This window comes from Rhipicephalus microplus, chromosome X (genome assembly GCF_043290135.1).
Source record: "Rhipicephalus microplus isolate Deutch F79 chromosome X, USDA_Rmic, whole genome shotgun sequence".
Taxonomy (NCBI): Eukaryota; Metazoa; Arthropoda; class Arachnida; order Ixodida; family Ixodidae; genus Rhipicephalus; species Rhipicephalus microplus.
Window position 1 is genome coordinate 498,138,207 of NC_134710.1, and position 21,194 is coordinate 498,159,400.

Sequence of the window (21,194 nt, forward strand, 5' to 3'; positions counted from 1 at the left end):
ATCGCAACAAAATAGCTGTCAGTATTCATTCTTGCGTGAAGACGACCTACATTGACAGTTCCGGCACTGGCTTTCAAAAAACACTTGCTTTCACCAAGTAGCCGGGTATTACCCAGAGTAACTCTTTGTACTCGGTTGACCAGAAATGCCTCGAAAGTGAGCAACCAGTTGCCCCGTTACCAGTTGAGCCGTCATACATGGGACTGAAAGAGACAATACGTGCAGGCAGCGTTCAGATAACAAACCGACCGAGCAAACTCCAGGAGGATCCAGTGGGCGGCGAGAGAGTGCCTTGGAAGGCTGTCGTTGCTGGACGCTTGGCCCCACAAACGACAGTCGAGAAGGAGCCCTGCGGTTCCTTGGTGCTCGGCGGCTCGACACGGCTGGAGCTAGTTACCGTCGCCGCAGTGTGCCCTCCAAACAGCGTCGGCATTTTTGATAGCCACTTGTCGGCATCACCTTGCATATCGTCAGTGGTGGCTTTTCAGTTATCGCCAACGAACGTTAAACGACGTCTCGCCGCGGTTTTGAACTTGCGCGTGGCCGCAAAAGAAGGTTCTTGTTGGCGTTGCATAAATCAGTTGCCAGACTTTGAGGTTGCTGTTGCCAAACTGCCACCAAATTTAGTAAATAAATTTGCTTTTGTAGTTGTGGCTTTTCCGTGAGGGTTTGGTGTCATCCGCGGTGCATTTTGCAAGTGCGTGAGCTACGTTGGCCATTTTAATTAACAAAATGAATGTAAAACTAGTGTTCCAGAAGTCGGGGAGCATTCTCTTGCTGTGTGCGCTGCTGTACAATTAAGAGATTGTGTCTCAGAGTTAGGGAATCAACGACGCGTCGTACGCCGTGCATTTCGCGAGTGCGATGAACTTTTTCGCGAGTGAGCGTGCGACGTAATTAACGCAATGAACCGCGCGTTCTCTTGCTGTGTGCGCAGCTGGGCAATTAAAAGATCGTGTCTCAGTATTAGGGACGACAGGGAAAACTGCATAGAGTCGCCTCCGTGTGCAACGCCAAACAGAACCTTGCCGCCCGAGTACCTTCGCACGGAGGTTCACCAGCAGCACATTTGCCTTCGGCCTTTTCATGCTCCCCTTTGGACGCTTCCTGGTAGTACATGTTGGCATCGTTTCAGCCAAACGCTGCTGACATCAAGCGTGGTGGTGGTAGTGGTTAGATGACGAGAAATGGCACCTAATTTTTGCTACCCAGTCGGCAGCATGTCGCAATCAAGCGTAGAGAATAGCTACAAGCAAGCTGCGCACGTCCTACACGGTTTTACTCGTTTAACATCGCCTAAGTAGACTAGCCTTTCGAGTCTGACAGATCGTACACATGTGCGCCTACAGCAGTCGACGTATCATTATCAAAACAAAGGCCGTCATAGGCGTTTTTGTATTCAGTTTTGCGCATGGAGCCAATAGAACAGTGGCCTCTTCTAAGTTTTATGCTATAAAACTTCAATTTTTAATACACTGTGCAGTAATCCTGTTATGTAAACGAATGCTCTCATGCACGGAGGAAGGAAAAAGGTTTTCCTTCCTCTGTGCTCTCATGTGGTCTCTTCGTTTTGGCTGCACCGGCTGAACCAGTTCAAAGGGTGCAGCACCTTCGTCCTCGTTTTGCCGGAGCAGCGCGCGCCCTCTGTCGCACCCTCTGCACTGGCTCCCTCGTTTTGTCTAGGTGTAAGCCTAGTTCCTGACGAGTTCTGTACCGGCGTGCACGCACTCCAAAGCAGGTGCAGAGTAGTGCAGCATGGCGGGCGTCCCCCCAAGGCCAGAGCAGACGACGTTGCAAATAGTTGTTCAGGGCGTTCAAAAGGAAGTTAAGGCACTTCACAATCCCGACGGGTCATTTATGACGGACGCCAACGGTTACGTCTATGAGGCATCAGGTAAGTCAGGCTGCATGCATTGCCAAAAAACGTGGTTAGCGGCCAGGAGTCGTAGTCGGTCAGCAAACAGCCTCGTAGCATTGCTTATGCTATGTCGGTATTTTTAATCTTGGTTTTCGCCCTTGCAGACGGCAAGCGCGTTACGTTGCGGTTCATGGCAGGGAATCGTGAAAATGACCCCCCTCCGGCACAACCGCCGACGCCTTCTCCTGCCTGCGACGGCGACGTTGACAGCGATGGGGCTTTAGCCGCATTTCCAGCAGCAGCCGCGTCGGCTGAAGATGTGGAAGAGCTTTGGAGCGCCCGAAAAACAAGGTTCTTCATCGCCAAATACTCGGAAATGAAGGACTTGGTGGGAAAAACCAGGGCACTTCGGTATGTCATCCTATGTCCAAAATTATTTGCAGCTTTTTATTATTCCGTTTCACTCTAGGCAAGCACCAACAAGATAAGGGCGCATGAAGTTCACAATGGCGATGGTTATTGTTGCCTACATTTTACTGCCAGCAATTTACATTTTACTGCCCCCCCCCACTGAAAAAAAATTTTGGCTATGCGCCTGACTGTGACATATACGTTTACATATACACACAAACAGTATGTATAGTCACGCACATATATACACAACGAAGGCATTCGTAATGTTTCATTAAGTCAAGTGATCTTCAAAAACAGCGACGGTGCTTTTGTGTTGGGCATTGCACAACCGCTGTCTTGCCGAAAAGGTGCAGCACCTCCAAGCTCAAGCCATGTTGCAAGTGTAGTGCTGCCTTGAGAATTTGCACTAGAGGGAATTGCATGTTGTTATTCTGAGGCACATCTCTAGCAAGTCTCGCCCTGCAGTCCTTGTGTCTTCACTGTCTGTCCGCATTTCTCTCGCACTGCCACTTTTCAAGATGGTGCAGCTCATTGTTAAAAGAGATATGCTTCTTGACACGTGCTACCCTATCTTTGAACCTAGACTGCGCCGTCGTGTCAGCAAACAAGGTTGCGCAGCTGCATGTTTTACAATGCAAAGACAGGTTAGAATATGGCTGTCTCCTTAGTGAAGCTTTATGATCCAAAAGAGTGATTTACACAATGTTCAACTTCTCCAACATAATGCTTCCCGCACAAAAAGAACGTTCGCAGTTATCAGAAGTGTGTGAATAGTGAATTTCGGAACCTAATCAAGTAAGAGTCAAATAGTAATGGCACCAAATAGAATACAAATAGTAATTGAATACTGTTTGAATAGTAAGTAGACCATTTTCAAAACAGCCTTAGAACAGAACATTTTATTTGAAACAAATAGTCACAAACTTTCGACAAAGGCCATTACAGTCAGTTTGAATCTACTCAAAATACCACAATTACGAAAACTAAGGTAATCTCGTATGCAGCAGGAACTAGAATATTCGTAACATTTTGTAATTGTAGGTTCAACTACGGCATTGACTAGCGTTATCAACGTGAGACTTTGTCACCTCACTTTAAATAAAATTGGGACACAAAAACAAAACAATTTACAACCAAACATTGCAGATACAACTAAATATGTAACGGAGCAGATCAACCCGTCATCACAACATGGCCTGCGCACTAAAAGCGGATAACAATGGGCGTTGAAATTTACATCTGCAAGAACAATTTACGCAAACGCAAAACTTGTATCTGTTGCTAGTCGTGAAGCTGCAAGCACTCGTAGTTCCCACCTTTGGTTATTACAAGACGAAGACAGGAGCTGATAAATGCGATACAGCTAAAGTGCAGTAAAAATTGAGCAAGAATGGAGCTTTCAGAAGCGCATTCATTCGACAATCAATATAGTGTAGGTAGTCTTGCAAAAGCTTGGGCTGCGTACAGGTCACATTAGGGATTGAAAGAATGACTTGTAGCTGTTTCGTTGTTTTGGGGTTCTCCCGCCAGTGCCGATTATTAAAAGAATATTTGTTACTTAGAATATGTGCAATTCGATTCGACTTAGGAACCGAATACAGTGCTGTTTGATTCATTATCCAAAATTTTCGAATAATCGAACATCCCTAGCAATTATCCCTGAAAGCTACACATATGAAGTACTAAGGAAAGGTTCATGTGCTACTGCAAGACTTGGGTCACGTTACGTCGCTTCCTTCTTTCCTACTAACTGTGCTTTGCTTTTTTGTTTAGCACAAGAAGGCTTCTGTGGAAGAAGTTGGCTGAGGCCATCAATACGGAGTTCTTGTGCAACGTGACTGCCACACAAGTGGAAAACAAATGGAAGTCGCTGGACAGAGCATATAAAAAGTCAAAAAAAGACAACAATTCTTCAGGTCACCACCGTGTGAACTGTGAATATGAAGAGTAAGTTACGATTGTGTCTTCATATCTTCAGTGATTCTCATAGTGTCTATTACAGAGAGCTGGCAGAAGTCTTGGAAAAAGAACATAGTGTAAATCCAAGGCTGCTCTTGGAGCCTGGAAAAACAATCCTGCCTAGTGCAAGTCCAGAGTAAGTAAAAATTACTTAATTTGTGCTGTAGCCTGGAAATGACATGGCACCTGTACAATTACTTTCAACAGCACCAGCATCACTGAAGCACCTCAAGATGCAGCAGTCCCAGTCGAGTGCAACACAGCATCCAAAGTTCGGAGCAGCACAACGCCAAAAAGGAAGCGCCAGAGTAGGTCCCAAGTCACGCCGCTCTTGGAGGCATTAGAAAAAATGCAAGCTTCGAGAGCTAAGCAAGAGGAGGCAGCAGTGAAACAACTGGAGGAAAGAAAAAAATGGGAAGAGGCAAAGGCAAAGCGGCATGATGAGCGCATGCAGCGATTCGATCGGTTGATCGACGTACTCTCAAATAAGGACGGGTTATAATATGGGCAATAAACTTTTATAACACTAGCAGTGTCTACTCCATCTAATTTGTTAAAAAAAAACATTGCTTCTAGACGCGGCACCCCACTTCGCAAAACATTTGCACACTGAATAAATCGCGAAGCAAAGATGAACTTCTAGCACTGTTCCTTTGCAATGAACTCTCGCAGAGACTGACTGTAGCCTGGCAGACTGCAATCAAAATCTCCTTCACTTTCATCATTGCCCACATCTTCTTCTTGGGGAAGCGTTGCAAGTTCCTCAAGGAAGTCCCTTTCATCGTTGCACATGTTGTGTAGCACACACGCAGCCATAACTATATAGCAGCACTGTTGCACACTTTTTGCATCAACAAGGTAGAGCCTCCTAAAACGCTGTTTAAGCAGGCCGAAGGTGTTCTCAATAAGCACTCGTTGTTGACTGTGTCGTTTATTGAAGCTCTTTTTCCACGTAGGAAAAGAACTTCCATTGTCCTTGAATGGGGTCATGAGCCATGGCATCAGTGGATATGCACTGTCACCCAGTATATAATTGTCTTCACATTCCTGAATTGCGCGTGCAAAGAAGGGGCTCTCCCTCAGGACACGGGCGTCGTGAACCGAACCTGGAAACCCAATAAACACGTTCAGCAACTTGTTCCTGTCGTCGCAGATTCCTTGCAGGATTATCGAAGGCCACTTTTTCCGGTTGAAGTAAGACTGCGTAGATTCGCTTGGAGTGAGTATCCCGATGTGTGATCCATCGATACAGCCGATGGTGTTTCTTGGGCCCTTGCCTTTACTTTTGGCGAGGAAGCCGTTCTTTATGCGGGTCACTTCCGCGCTACTAGGCCAGCAAATTATCTCATCGCTAATAGCGTGTAAGAAGTGAACGACCCGTGTCACACAAACATGAACAGACGACTCGGTAACATCGAATTTGTCGCCTATGGCGTACATAGATATTTGTGAGCCTAGGTACACAAGCGCTATGAGGCATGTTTTTTCGGCACTGATTTGTTGGCGGCCTTGCACTGCCCTTGGGTAGAAGGCTGAAGTCTTGAACTTGGCCCTGAAACTATCAAAAGTCTCCCTGGACAGCCTGAAGAGGCGCTTGAATTCATACTCATGGTACCTGCCGATAATGCTTTCGTAATGGCTAACGTTGCGACGCGCTTGTTTCACAGTTCGAGTCAAGCCGTTCTGTGGTCAAGCCAAGCGTGTGAATGTACTTGATCATTTTAGTTGCAGCGAGTACAGCGAGGTATGATTGCGTCGATTGTGCGTTTGGCAGCTGACCCCTGGAGCCGTCGGCAGCATCCCGTTCCCAAGGTGTCTTGGTTGGACCGGCATCCGAGGTTCACTCTGGTTGTGATCGGCATCGGAGGCACCTGTCTCATGTTCAGCCGATTCATTTACGACTTCGTCAACTCCATGCTCGAGTCGGACGGTGCGTTTCTCAGCGATCAAACTCTGCCACTGCCGTTTTGAAATTATTGTTACAGCTTTCTCAAGGGCGCAGGAAAAGCGCTATATTTATGTGTTACTTTTACTTATGTTATTGCTGCTCTTTTCAGACATATGTTAGAGGTGTGCTGCGAGGCTTCGGCGTGCCGCCGACGCCAACTGATCGGCGCGCCATTTAAGTAGCATTTATTTTTCTTTCAGTTAACCTACGTTTATTTTGTAGCTTCTGTCACCAGTAAATACTCTGGCTTTTCTTAATACTGCCCCATTCGCATACATATTGCAGTTAATTCACCTACCACTTCAAGCTAAATAACTGGACTAGGAAAAAAAAAAAAACTTGTAAGTGCTTGTGGTAAGGTAGTGATGTATTCACTTTAAAAGTAAATTTTAAGATACTTTTGAGTTCAGGTTTGATTCCAGGTCAGTGACAGTGCCAACGGCGGTGTTTGGCGAGGACTGTCGACATATTCTGTCTGACGACAATATGCAATATGTGAGGTGGGCTTTGAACAATCGGAGTGGCTAGCGTTACGTCGAGACGTAACGATAGAAGCCGTTAAAGTTACGTTCAGGCGTAAAAATAAGACATAGAGTTATTCCCAGCGTGACAACAATACAAAACTGGCCTGTTAAACCCACCAAACCCATCGGCAGCAGTGGCGTAGTGAGCTAACACAGCATGTGCAGGACGATGAGGTCGTTGGTTCAGGCCTCATTAAAAAGTTTTTATTCATTTTTTTTGTGCAAGTATTTTTTTAAACAGTGCAGCATTAATGTTCCAAGGGCGTAGCTTGTATATATTTTTTTTTCTTAAAGAAAATGGCCGTCGTGGCCGCGGCGGAGGCGCAAAACCGCGCTGCTACAGCGCCAAAAAAAAACAGTGAGTGTTAGCGATGAAAGTGCACCGCGAGATTATCCCAGCATGGGCGCTATTAGAAGCTTTTCATTTCATTTTATTACCTTAAAGACCCCATCGAAGGGGTATTACATAAGGGGTGGGTACATATATGAAAACGTGAGAGCCATATATATATATATATATATATATATATATATATATATATATATATATATATCTATATATATATTTTTTTTACAATGCAAGGTAATTTGTTACGGTGTTCAAAAAGGTGGTAGGACAGGTTATGGCGGTGATTTCTTTAGAAAGGCCTTCCAGTCCGTAGCTGCACGAAAAAAGAATGAGGACGAAAAAGTGTCGGTGCGCGTACGCGGCCGCGCAACTTGTTGCGGGTGACCAGTGCGATGGGAGTCTGTGTAGAGTCTGTGTATTAACTCTATGAGTCATAGAGTTTCCCACAGAAAACTCTATGGCCTCAGTGACAATTCGTTTTGTGTTCGGAGGTGATTTTTTCGTATTTTTACCATTACACCCCTAAAAATACATATATAACGAGTCGGATAGATGTCTTTTTGTCATTCAACAATAACCGTAATCCATATTAATCTATATTTCAAAACTCGCCTCATCCCCAGCTGGGGAGTACAAAGCTCAGCGGGGGGTCATGAGAAGGCATGGAGATAGCACAGCAAGATGAAAAGAAAAGATCTTTTGTGCAATGAAGCATTGCTGAAGCCTTTGTGGCAACCATTGAATTTACCACCATCTGCACTTGCAGGCGTATGTTATGCCCTAGCCCTTCATTCCACCAACACACTGTAATAGGGGATAAGACTGGTGCACGTCATAACCAGCCCCTCATTTTGGAAGCTACGAGAAAAGAAGCACTGGACGTCAAAAAAAAAATTTTTTTTTGTAACGTACTGCTAACGACCCACTAATCACAGCTGGTGAGCTCGTTTGCTCTAGCGTGCAATGTTAATTATTTGGAGACTATTTCATTGCGCTCAGTCGAACTTTCGGTTCCACAGGGCGCCGAGTGTGGCAGGACCCAAAGGCGTTTTCTCATGAAGGAAAGGAATCCAAAGCCAGCTGGCTAGCTGAAATGCCAATTGAAGGACATTTTTGATAGGCACCAGCTATATACTCATCACCAATATAACTTTTTCTTTTCGAGTTGATGCGTCTGGCCTTCGCAGCCCTGTCAGCGAAGTACTGTCGATGCAGGTAACGTGCGCGTAGGCCCTATACCGTATAGCAACCTGGCGAAATTCAGAACGAGTTCAGCACATTCACACGAGCTATGTTGCCATCAATAAAGGTAATTACAGCATCAAGTCTGCATATTTTCAGTGTTAGGTGTCCAAGAAACATGTTTTTTGGATCGTGCTCCCACATGACATTGTTGAACGACTCATTGTGGTTTTGAGTTTTCCCATGGAGGCATTTCCCAAGTAATTTGGAATTAGCAAGTTGCTCATAAATTGGTTTAACAGCCTCAAGGACAGATGCCAGAAGAACTTCTTTGTGAACCACTGAACTGGGCTTAGTTGAATTTACACCAGGTATCAGCGTCCTGCAGGCAAAGGCCGTGGGGGGACAGTTATCCGTTAATGCCATGTGGAAATATATGGCCCAGGCAGCGTTATGGATGTCCTCTAAGCTAAACCGTAATACTTTTGGAACTCTTAATAATGCGCTCTAACAACACATGCAAAAAACGCTCGCAACGTACTTCTACCTGCAGGTAAACATTGAATCGGCAGATGAAGCACTTGCTGCCAGACCACATATCATTCCCACTAAACTTTTCAAAAAATTAGTGCCCTTCATTTCGGCGCGCTTTCAGCTGTCCACGTGAGCACTCAGGTGGAGCGTACCTGGGGGGGCATCGCATAAGTTTTAAGATATGTGATTTTTAGACAGAAAAAAGGCATACACTAGAACAAACAAATGACTGATTCTGGTCCAGAAAAGGCTACAGATTTCAAATTATGCAAAAAAGAAAAAGGCCATTTTTTTCAATATCTTTGCTTACCCTGACACCTCAAAGGGAATAAAAGGTAGGAGGGAGTATGAAGATAAACAGCTGTCTACAAACACGAGACTCGAGCATTGCTGTTCACCCTACTCCCTACCTGCACCTCCTTGTGTCTTTTAAGAATGTAGTCTTTGAAAAACGAAACAAAGGAGAAAGCGCATGTCCTATATTCGTTTCGCCCCTTTTGTATTCGTTGTAGCATTTGCATTATAAGTTGATGAGCATGGTCTCCTTATGAGAGACGAGTTAGCGCCTTTATCCTGTGTTTTATGAATCACCCTCTATATAATGACCTCCAAATTGCCCACCTGTCTGTTACTCAAAAAAAAAAAAAAAAAAACTAAGTTACACACGAAGAGTGCGAGCTCCGCTTGGCCCTACTTACCTGATAAATAGAGGCTATTCCATCATTCATTTATTTAATAGTAACCTCTAGGCCCGAAGGTAATACAGAGGCAAGTGGTACATTTGATAATGAATAAGAGATTAACACTTACCAGAAAAATAATACATAGAGTATGTTAATAAGGACTAATACAAAGTAGATATAACAGCATTGCTGTGAGAGTAAAAGAAATTAAATTTCTTGTGATACAGTGTTAGCTATGGAACGAACGGGGTGTGCTGAAAGAACATATATATATAAGGAAAGAAGTGTATACTTTATGATGTATATTCAACATGTATGCCAAAAAAACAAAACATTTATGAAACATTTGCCAGCCCTTTTATATCTCCATGCTGTTCTCTCGGGCATTACTGTTAAAAGTCCTGAATTTCAGCTAAGGAAGGAATACACAGTAAAGTAGCTTTCTTAAACTTGTAGTTTTGGTTTCCAAGCCGCTGCCGATGAAAAGTGGCCGTGTACGGCCGCCGCCTACTTGGAACGACCCGCACGCCACCGCCAGTCGAAACCGCCTTGACGCACACCTCTATTGCTGTCCATGAAGGAAGGAAAGCTGAGGAGAGGCCCTCGCAATGCAAGCTGCAGAGCAAAAAGTGTGGCGGACGTCACATGCTTTTGCCGGGGCGTTGTGGCATTAGGAGGGCACGCTGGCGCCCTGGTGTCGTGTGCACCACCACTCGTACGACCGCATTGTTTATAGCAGGCTAGAGTTCTGAATGCGCATTTTTATGCAGCTGTTACATTTAAAAGATTGTTTAATGTATCGGAAGCCTACAGTGAGAGTTGGCCTTCACGGCTGTAAGTTTATTTATATCGCTTCAAGTTGAAAACAGTCATTTACGGAGCTCGTGACCACATCTCCGAAAATGGTTGGCGCCGCAGCTTCGCTGTTTTTTTTTCGGCACTGCGCTGTTGCATGCCTCAGCGAAGGAAGCTTAGAATTCCAATAACAAAACAACAGCGTCTACAGTTCGTGATCCGAGAAGTGGCGGCGAGCCGTTCTCATGTATCACAAAACTATCTGAATGCAGTATGGTCACAAAACTATCTGAATGCAGTACGTGGTACTGTTTTCAACGGAGCTTACCGAGTCAAGAATTAGATGTGCCTAAGACAGAAGGCGATTTATTGTTTGAATTATCGCTTCCTGTTTATGTTTTGCGCACCGTAACCTCATCTTTGGCCAAGCTTTTTTTTTTTTTTTTTCCGATATGATCGCAGTCACCAACTCGCACGCTGCTGCGAGCGATACTCTTGCGCACGTATCTGTGAGGGCAGGTTCGTGTAATTACGGCACCTCTAAGACTTGTTGCTGAGATAATGCAAGAGATGACGTTAAAGTTAGCGATGAACGAGGGATACAAAAGAGATTACAATAGTAAACACCGTTCTCAAGTCACTCAACGTAGTTTCCCCACTACACTAAACAAGGCTGGCTAGGTTTCACCATGTATGGGTGGAAGACTGTTAGGTCGATAAGTTGCTGCATGGAGTCTCACGCTGACAATTGGGACAGGGCAGGCATGGTTGAAACCCAGCAGAATCTACGTAAAAGGAACTCGTCTCGGGGTCAATAGTAGGCCCGGTCTTGAATGCAGCCGGGTCCCAGCACAAGGGACTGGCGCCGGCTACTGGAACACCAGTCAGGGTGAACGACTCATGGGCGGACAGCAGGCAGCAGTCTGCTTCAGGACCAGGACACGATGGGTGCCTCGGCCTGCGACTGCTTCTCTGTCATGGTCTCCAACCCACTTCCTCTTCCTCCACTTCTCTTTCTGCCTCTCTGGCTTGGCTTCCCGATCACAGTTTCCTCTTCCAGCTTGTCTTGCCATTTTTATTGACGCACCACACAGCACAAAACCACGACCATCGCGCACCACACGAAAGTACCGCACACAACATGACAAAAAACACCCTTTTCGAAAGTTTTTTTTTTTTTTTCCAAAACAAGAGTTTCAATAGACACCCATACTGAACCTAATAGACAAAAGCAGCAGTCTGTCCGTGGTACTCTTGATAACATTGTTTCGCGAGCTCCTACATCTGCAGTTTGCTCATATAATCAGCATTGACATTCTCTAAACCTCTGATGTACTCCACTCAAAAGGTGTATTCGTAATGCAAGACTCCAATGTAAAATTCTACTGTTCAAATGCTTGGCCTGAGAGAGGTATTGTAACGCCTCGTGGTCAGCGCATTCTCTGAACCTTTGATGTACTCCACTCAAAAGGTGTATTCTTGCTATGCAAGACTCCAATGTAAAATTCTACTGTACTTGGCCTGAGAGAGGTATTGTAATGGCTGGTGGTCAGCCTGAACGGTAAATGAAGTTCCATAAAGGAAGATGTGAAACTTCGAGATCGCCCAAACTAACGCCAAACACCCTCTTTCAGTAACAGAGTACTTCTCTTCTCGGGGCATAAGCTGGCGACTGGCCTAAGATATCGGGTGAAGGAGGCCCTCATAGTCCTGTGCGAGCACTGTGCCTATGCACTTATTAGAGGCATCCGTGCGTAACACGAAGGGCTTTTGTATGTCAGCTACCTTGAATACCGTACCAAATGCCAGAGCTTGCTTTAGGTTTCGAATGCCTCTTCTTTTTCGGCATTCCACGCTAAGTTGTTCTTTTTCATCTTTCTGGTCACTTCAGTCAAGGGTTTAGCTTTCTCTGCATACCGAGGTGTGAGGTCTCGGTAATATCCCACTAGGCCAAAAAAAGAACGAAGCTGCTTTTTCGTTTCTGGTCTTGGAGCTGCAGTGATCTTACTATTGTGCTTTCTACTGGGCGGATATTTCCATCGCCGAGTCGATGACCAAGAAAAATGACAGAAGTCATACCAATCTCACATTTTTGAGGCTTGATCTTTAGGCCTGAATCTCGGATCCTTACAAACAGGTTGCTAGATGTTCTGCCCACGTAGCTGTGGAAATTTGGAATATAGTGTATGTAATGTACACCCGAACACAGTTATATCGAGCCCACATATATAGAATTTTCGGGTATATCGAACTCTCAAGTTATCCCTTGAAATTCTTTTGTAAAGGTATAGAAATTTGCACGTTTATATAGAGCGGTGTTTTTACCCGCCTGAACGCCGCGCGAGCTGGAAGATGCACTTCGGCACCGACGTCCTCCTCCTTTTGCCTTTTCTTTGATGTTTTGTTGCCGTTTAGCGAGTTTCGATCACGCAACCACAACTCCCGCCTTTTGCTTTTGCCCTCGCAGGTGGCAATCGCCTCGCAAGTTCTTTGTTGCTTCAGCCGTCACGGCACCTACGTAAAACCGCATGTGCAGCATTTATTTTTTCGTGCGTAGTGTGCAAACCTGCTGTGGCCAGCGTCAAGAAGCGCAAGACCCTTGACTTTGCAACAAAGTTGATGGCTATTTAGCATGCTGAGGCGGGCGAGAAACGTTCGACCCTCGTGGACGACTTCGGGATACCACGGAGCACTCTGAGTACTTTGTTGAAAAACAAGGCAGATATCAAGGCAAAGGCAGTGGAGCAGCAAACACTGGGAGCCTGTCATGTGCGGGCTTCTGCCCACGAGAATGTAGAAGAGGCACTGCCTGGTTTTTAGAAGTACGCGTGAAGAATATTCTGGTGGATGGCCCGATGCTAATGGCCAAGGCCAAATGATTTTCCGCTGAACTCGGTAAAACAACTTCACCGACAACAGCGGGTGACTTCACCGATTTAAGCAATGCTACAACATCGTTAGCGAAACCATTTCTGTCAAAAGCGAAGCTGTCAGCAGCCAGGACATACAGAGGTGGATGACGAAGGAGTGACCAGAAATATTTGCAAAATTTTCTCCCGCGGATATCTTCAATGCCTGGCGAAACGTGTAGACGGACACAGTGGTTGACTGCTTCTGCAAGGCGGGCTTCGAGACGGCGGAACGGAAACTGGTGAAGAAAACGACGAGCGCATAGACGATGCGCTTTGCGAGTTATGATAAGACCGAGACTAGCATCTTCAACGTTTTAAAAACAAAGGAGGCCAAGGTTAGCGATTTTTTTTCACTCTAATAAATCATTCTGTTCTAGTGTGTACGCAGAATTAGTTGTCATTCTTCAATGCACCTATTGTAGGTGATGATCCGTTATAGGTAAGCTCTCGGGGCTTCTATTTTCTTTTATATCCAATTTTTCATATACCGAACTAATTTGCGATTCCCTTCGAGTTCGATATATCCGTGTTTGGAATGCCGTGCAGTAGCGTCCTTATTAGTCGTGTAAATATTGCCGATGCTCTTTTAATCCCATAAGGCATATACAGAAAACAGTAGTGCTCAGATTGCGTTGACAAAACTGTTTTCACACGAAAACTCCCCTCTAAGGGTTATTGCTGATAAGTGCAGTGTCAAAACGTGTTCAACGTCATACCGCACATGTCGGCGATCTTGGCCCCCTTGTATAAGCTGCTCGAAAAAGAGCATAAATGGAAGTGGGGTGCAACTCAAGAAAATTCTTATCTAAAGACAAAACGAACGCTTCTCAGCTCACCCCTGCTGGCATATTTTCAGCCCGACCAACCAGTGCGGTTGGAATGCGATGCATCACCGTCGGGTTTAGGTGCTGTCATTTCGCACCGAATGGGCAACGCCAATAAGCCCATCGCTTTCCGTTCATTCACACTGACACGTGCGGAAAAAAATTATTCGCAGCTCGAGATTAAGCTCTGGCGCTGGTGTTCGGAGTCTCAAAGTTTTGAGACTACCTGTTGGGCCGTGACTTTGTGCTGGTGACAGACCACCAACCACTTGTGGGCCTGCTACGAGAAGATCGACCGGTGCCTCCAATGGCGTCGGCGCGTATCCAGAGATGGGCTCTGTTTCTAAGTCAATACCGGTACCGTAGCGAGTACAAGGCCGGGAAATAAAACGCCAATGCAGACGCACTTATCCGTTGGCCAGTGCTGACACCAGAAGTTGTTCACTCCGAAACCTTGCCAAAATACGTGCTGTCTACGGAGCAGCTTGACAGTACGTACGTGCCAGCGGATGCTTTAAAGGCGCTTACCAGTGCGAACAAAGATCTTTGTATTGTCCAAAACTTCATACGAAATTGATGGCTGGAACACCTCTCACCATGTCACAGTCATCTCCAACCATATTTTTGCAGAAGACTGGAACTGTCGAGCGCCGAAGGTCTGCTCTACTGGGGTCATCGAGTTATCATACCCAGCAAGGCACGGGAGCCCATGCTATCAGAGTTACATCGGTCACACCAGGGAGCATCGGGGAGGAAAAGACTGGCTCGGACGTTGTTCTGGTAGCCAGGGCTGGATGGTGAGATTGAAAGTCTCACTCTTTCATGCATGCCATGTGTACAAGCTCAAACAATGCCGCATCGTCAGGAGCCTATCAGTAGGCCAGAAACAGGGATAAAGTGGTCACGGCTTCACATTGATTACGCTGGGCCGATAGAGGGGCGCATGTTGCTCATAGTCGTCGATTCGCACACGAAGTGGATCGAGGCCCTCCCAGTCGGATCAGCAACTTCCAAAGTCACAATTACACGTCTTCGCGAATTATTCGCGCATTTTGGTTTGCCTCAAACTGTAGTGTCTGATGACGGGCCCCAGTTCATGACAGATAACAGCATAACGCTTCTATGCAGTGCCCCTTACCACCCGCAATCAAATGGCCTTGCGGAACGCGCAGTTCGCACTATCGGGGACGGTCTAGTTAAACACTCAATGGTAAACGGCCTCGAAGTTAAACTAGCACATTTATTGCTAGGCTACCGACGCACGCCTCTACAGCGCGGAAAGTCTCCTTCGGAACTGCTGCTTAATTATCAAGTGCGTTCACTCTTGGATACTTGTGTGCCATGTTTATCTCGGAGTCATTCGCAGCCTTCCAGATTCCAGCCCGGAGACCCGGTGTGGGTGCGCAACTTTGGACACGGAAGGCGGTGGTGCCCAGCCGTCGTCAGAGGCTCTGAAGGTTCGCGCCTCCTGGAAGTCGACACACCAGAAGGCCCGACCCGGCGTCACTTAGACCAGATTCGTCCGCGAATGTCAACCGGGGCTCCAAAGGCGGACACTTCTGAATCGGTACCGCCCAGCCACGACAACGCGGAGCAGCAAACGTCACCACGGGAGCAGCTATTAAGCCTGGTCACTCCAGCACGCATGAACGCTGTTCCCGTTTCTTCTGCAACGCCACCAACATCTCTTCTAGCTGTGGCTGCTTCCCCAACTTCTCAAGTCTTACGAAGGTCTACCCGACTATGAAGGCCCGTGCAAAGACTCAATCTTTAAAAGAAAGAGAGAAGTCATAAGCAGTGCAGTGTCAAAACGTGTTCAACGTCATCCACTTGTGTTACGTCATAGGCAAGCCGCCTATATATATACTTATCCGGCTGCAAAATAAAGCGATTCTGCGTTGGTTCTCAGTCCGGCTCGGTCACTCAGGGCTAGTTACTACAATTGTCAGTAGCCTTTTTTAAGATCCAACTTTGAGAAAATTCGACCCAGAACGTGTACGGAGTGAAGAGCAGCGAACAAAGTAAACTCCACTAGGTTGGCGTCCTGTTTTTGCCTCGGCCCCGGCGCTCGAAGTCAATCCACGCTTGTCTCAGCGTCACATAGGATGGCAATTGATGGAACTTGCACCTATTGTCCCGTGTTCTATTGGTGCAAGACTTCACAGGGCAAAATATTGGTGCAATGACGATGAATACAAAATAAAACGATTACTTAGTTCTCTCTGACAAGTGTATATCGTGTATTCGCGTACACATACACTATTCCAGATCGCTTCATTGGTACACTGGATGACAGTGACCGTACGGCGCATTCAGACGATAGAGAAGGCACCGCGACAGCTGCCAGTTTTTGCGTTTTCGTGCTTGACGTTATCGCAACTAGCCAGAATGTTGCTTGCGTGAAGTCACAGGGATTAGTAATGTAGTCTGACGTCATATTAGTGTCCATGTCGGTAGGTGCGTCGCGAGAAATATGACTATGAAAATTTGTTTTTGCTAATTTAGTAATACGAGGCTGATTACTGAAAGTAAAAAATAAATGCTCAACTTTCTTTACTTCAAGTTCACTCCTTTGTGCGGTTACGTCAATGCAATGTCATGCTAATAATCCATCACGTTGGGCTGAAAGCCCCCCAGAGCTGGAAAAACGTACTTTTTGGCTACTTTAGGGTATCAATGTTGATAACATATTCTAAATTCAGGATTGGTAATCTTGAAGTTAATGTTGTCCTTGCAGGCACGCGTAAAAATCTGTCTTTTGCAAGCAAACTTTCAAGATGGCATTGCCACTCAGTTTATGTTCTTTTCACCCTTTCCTTTTTTTGCAATAAGCACCCCCTATAACTGTAAGAGAGGCTTGCAAACGTGTCGTAGTACTGTAGAGGTGTTATCTAACAATACCCACTTTACTCTTTCAGTGTCCCTTAGATCTTAGAACCTAATAACATATGTGCCAGGGGAGTGCACTTGATTGTGAAAATGGATTGGAAGATTAGGATATTGGTAAGCCTAGGATTAGAATTGCCTCATACATGCCGGTTTCAGGCAAGTTTCTAGGTGTCTAACTTTCACTGAGAGAAAAACTTTGGATAAGTAGACATACCAGTGATAAGCCTGTACGACTTCGAAATCGTCAGTGTGATGATGTTTCACCACATGTCTGCTGCAGATGGGAAACCAACCTTGGACTTCGTGATGCTGATGCATCAGACACATTGGCGCAAGGATGGCGAGAAACCTAAGAGCTTGCAAGAAGCCCTTGAAGAGCAAGAAAAGATTCGCGAGGAGCAGCGGAAAGAAAAGGAACGGCAGGCACAACTGGCGCTCCGCCTGTGACTGTTTTTTAGCACCCAAGTGGATAGGGTCTTGTCATGGCACATTTCTGGCTCCACCATTTGTGTGTTTGAGTACTCGCTCTTGTCTGAAGAGAGAAAAAGAAACAACACTTAAGTGCTCTCTCCTCATAGCCTCCGCCTTAACCGTCTGGTAGCGTTTCGTTAAGCTCACGTCAGGCACTAAGGCACTAATGGACATTCAGGCACTAAGGCACTAATGGACATAGGCAAGTGTCATATATGAACCTATGCTGTTGGTAGTATAACTCATCTATTAAGACTGTTCATGTCGGGAAAATGTCCCTCAGGAAAGAGTGTCTGTGCTTTTCCCGTCTTGATCGTTTTGCTGATGGATGACATTTATTGATCAAAGCCCGTATTTCATATATAATAAAGCTCATGGAGGTGCTTTTTTCGTACTGTATTTGCACTACTTGGCAAACTAAAATGGTATTAAGGGTAGATTTAAAACAAACACTCTGTGGAGAACGACTCTACGTTGATGAAAGCATAAGGAGTGGTCAAAGGAATTATAAAAAGAGTGCCAGACACCGTGCCTCTGGGGGGTTTTCGAGTGCTTGACATGTTTTTTTTTCATCATTGTTTTTGCATGTAGGTATTTTTTGTAATATGTGTGACTAGATTGGTCAAGTATATTAATTTTTTGCTATTTCCATTAGCTTCGATTGTAAATTTTACCATCCAAGATGAATTTGCAATACACACTGATATGCACAAATTCCTTCAATTTTTTTTTTTAAAAACCCCCGCAGGGACGCCTGCGCAAGTAGGCGTATGGTGTGTAGCGACACCACGGACTCGAGCTGACGGGGGAGTTTTGACTCCCTCCCACGCCTAGATGTGCGTGGCTTTGCCGTGTCCGGGGAAAAGGGGATCCTGGGGGTTGAGCCGACGCTTGGTGATTGGACCTTTAAGGCCCCCCGGCAGAGGCAACACACCCCTTTGGCCCTGGCTTCACGTAGACGGCACCCCCGGATTGACCCGCCTGGGGGAAATCGGCAGTCGCCTTTTCCTGTCTCCCCCTCACATCTTCGTCTTTCCTCTTACTTTAAATCTTTCCTATCCTCTACTCTCTTCCGTTGACTTCCGTGTTTCCTGGCGGCAAGGGTTAACCCTGTGTGGCTATCATACCTTGGATACACCATATTCGGTTATAGTGGTGGTGTACCGCTGGCGTCTGCAGGGCCTGTGCTTCCAGACCCTGCAGCGTCCCCTTGTAGGACTCCATGGTGGGTGGCTGGCACCACTGCCGAAAAGAAACCTTTTCTTATGGCTAGTTCCTTCCCCCCACTCCCTGATCGCCCTCATAAAAGGGGGCGCACCGATGAAGTCTTCCAGTTTTATGGTCACCAGAGAGTATCCTTTCCCCGATTTCACGTTGTCTACGCTGACACACCCGGCAAACCAGTGAGAACAATTTCACCTTTTCTTGTTTCGAAGTCTTTGACAGAAATCTTTGGCCCAGGATATAAAGCATCGAGAATGGCAAGTGGTGACCTCCTGTTGGAGCTCCGCGACCAGAAACAATATGAAAAATTGTCTAATCTAGTGAAATTTGGAGATACCAAATGAATAGTAACCCCACACCGAACCATGAACACCACCCGTGGTGTTGTCTCAGATGATGACCTGTTAGGGCTGACGGAGGCTGAACTCCTGGAGGGTTTTAGCGAACAGAATGTCATCAACGTGAAACGAATTAGGATGAGGCGTGATGGCAAAGAAATCCAGACTAAGCACATGATACTTACTTTCAATTCAAGTGTACTGCCCGACTCTGTTGAGGCTGGGTACATCAAGCTTCGAGTGAGGCCATATATACCGAACCCTCTCCGATGTTTCAAATACCAGCGGTTCGGCCACAGTTCTCAGAACTGCCGAGGCCGCCTAACTTGTGCGAAATGCAGTGCTGACGAACACACATCTGATGCCTGTGAAAACTCTCCTCACTGTGCGAATTGTAACGGGGAGCATGCCGCATACTCACGGTCATGCCCAAGCTGGAAGAAAGAAAAGGAAATTGTCACGATTAAAGTAAAACAAAACATTTCATTTAAGGAGGCACGAAGGCTGGTGTCCTACCTGCCAGAAACCAGTTTTGCCGAAGTGGCGCGTCAGGGGGCAGTGCCACGACGGCCCCCGGCGCCTGTCTGGCACACGCGTAGTGAGCCAGCGGTGACGCCATCCGCCCCCTCGGCGGTTGCAGCCAGTGCTGCTCCGCCATCCAAGAAAGACCCACCAACCTCCGGGCTGGGGGCCGCGAAGGTCTCGTCCTTTGAGGCGAGGCCCTCAAAACAAATGCAGCGCTCGCAAGAGCGCGTGTCCAGCGCCTCGCAAGAGGCAATGGACACAACACCGAGCGTGAGGGCGCAGCCAGCGCCTAAGGATCGGCGCGACTCTGTCGACCGATCCAAAAAAGAAAAATCTCGTGTCACGGCCCCTGGAAAGGGTCCGTGAGCTTACTTTCCATCCTCGAGCACAGAACACGAAACACACCTAAAATGGACACACAAATACTACAGTGGAATGCCAGAGGCCTATTTAATAACCTAGATGATATCAAAGACTTGCTTAATGACTATCAGCCAAAAGTGTTCTGTGTTCAAGAAACTCATTTAAAGTCGACTCATGTGAATTTCTTAAATCAATATGTGGTTTTTCGTAAAGATCGAAATGGTGGCAATTTCTCTTCTGGAGGTGTGGCCATCATTGCACAAAGAAGCGTAGCATGCCAGCACATTGTGCTACAAAGCTCTCTTGAGGTTGTGGCTGTTCGCACTATTCTATTCAACCGTCTTATATCTATCTGCTCGATCTATATAGCCCCTGACGAACCATTCAATAAAACAGAGTTCGAAAAGTTTATTGATCAGCTTCCAGAACCATATGTGGCAATTGGAGATTTTAATGCTCACAGTTTGCTATGGGGTGATACCAAATGTGATGCGAGAGGTCGTGCAATAGTAAACTTTCTTCTCGCATCTGGAGCCTGCCTGCTCAATAAGGCAGAGCCAACATACTTCAGTACCACACACAATACATATTCATGCATAGATTTAGCCATTGAGTCACCGTCACTCTTGCCTTACTTAGATTGGAAGGTTATTAATAATCCATATGGAAGTGACCATTTTCCAACTCTTTTACTAACAAAACAACGGGATGACCGGCCGTCTTATCCCAAAAAGTGGAACTTTCATGTTGCAAACTGGGTGAAATTCAGAGAGCTATGTACACTACACCTCGAAGAGGTAGACTATTTGGAAGTAGAAGAGATGGCCAACTATATTTCGGAATATGTTCTTACTTGTGCAAAAAAGTGCATACCGCAGTCCAGGAATGATAAAGTTAACGCAAAGCCATGGTGGAATCGGGAGTGTGAAATTGCTAAAAAACGACAAAACAAAGCATGGAGGGTTTTTTCTCGCTACCCAACAGCAGAAAACTTGATAACCTTTAAAAGTTGCAAAGCGAATGGAAGGCGTGTTCGCCGTATAGCCAAACGGGAAAGCTGGACACGCTATATATCCTCAATAAACTCCTACACAGACGTCAGCAAGGTTTATAATAGGGTGCATAAACTTGAAGGACAAGGCCCAAATCCCTTCCCTTTGGTGAATGACTGCGGTGATACAATAGAAGAACAGGCAAACGCTCTTGGCGAACACTTCGAGAAAATGTCAAGCTCAGAAAACTATACCACTAAGTTCTTACGCCACAAAAGCATAGCTGAAAGTGTACCTCTGTGCCGGAACAAGCCTCGATCAGACGGATACAATAAACCACTAACAGTATATGAACTGAAGCTCGCCCTTGGTTCCTGTGGAAGTTCTGCTCCTGGTTCTGATACAATTAC

At 46.0% G+C, this 21,194-nt stretch overlaps 3 protein-coding genes across 10 annotated transcripts in view; 2 read left to right on the top strand and 1 right to left on the bottom strand.

Annotated features, from left to right (window-relative positions):
* Swt1 (Swt1 RNA endoribonuclease) overlaps nucleotides 1–966 on the bottom strand; it is a 323,033-nt gene extending 322,067 nt beyond the window's left edge. Inside the window, exon 1 of one of the 6 annotated variants that reach the window (XM_075880970.1) lies at nucleotides 250–760. In XM_075880970.1, coding sequence (XP_075737085.1) covers nucleotides 250–466 — 217 coding nt within the window. In that variant the 5' untranslated portion in view covers nucleotides 467–760. Of the gene's footprint in view, nucleotides 1–249 lie in introns of all 6 variants that reach the window. The other 5 variants (XM_037412977.2, XM_037412978.2, XM_037412976.2 and 2 more) reach the window with 5 other exon arrangements.
* Nucleotides 967–2,026: 1,060 nt separating this feature from the next.
* On the top strand, nucleotides 2,027–4,757 carry LOC142776739 (uncharacterized). Its single transcript, XM_075880983.1, has 2 exons — nucleotides 2,027–2,269; nucleotides 4,046–4,757. The coding sequence occupies exons 1-2, from the start codon at nucleotides 2,049–2,051 to the stop codon at nucleotides 4,221–4,223; spliced, it is 399 nt and encodes a 132-aa protein (XP_075737098.1). The 5' UTR covers nucleotides 2,027–2,048; the 3' UTR covers nucleotides 4,224–4,757.
* Nucleotides 4,758–5,800: 1,043 nt separating this feature from the next.
* Nucleotides 5,801–17,726, top strand: LOC119160757 (uncharacterized). 3 transcript variants are annotated; one of them, XM_037412982.2, is made up of 3 exons: nucleotides 5,801–6,161; nucleotides 14,613–14,779; nucleotides 15,349–15,890. In XM_037412982.2, exons 1-3 carry the CDS (start codon nucleotides 5,978–5,980, stop codon nucleotides 15,727–15,729), a joined length of 732 nt encoding a protein of 243 aa, XP_037268879.1. In that variant the 5' UTR covers nucleotides 5,801–5,977; the 3' UTR covers nucleotides 15,730–15,890. The 3 variants fall into 3 exon arrangements, with proteins under 3 accessions (XP_037268879.1, XP_037268880.1, XP_037268881.1); XM_037412983.2 differs by lacking the exon at nucleotides 15,349–15,890 and adding an exon at nucleotides 17,152–17,726 and having other exon boundaries at nucleotides 5,817–6,161; XM_037412984.2 differs by lacking the exons at nucleotides 14,613–14,779; nucleotides 15,349–15,890 and adding an exon at nucleotides 17,152–17,726 and having other exon boundaries at nucleotides 5,897–6,161.
* Nucleotides 17,727–21,194: the final 3,468 nt, after the last annotated feature.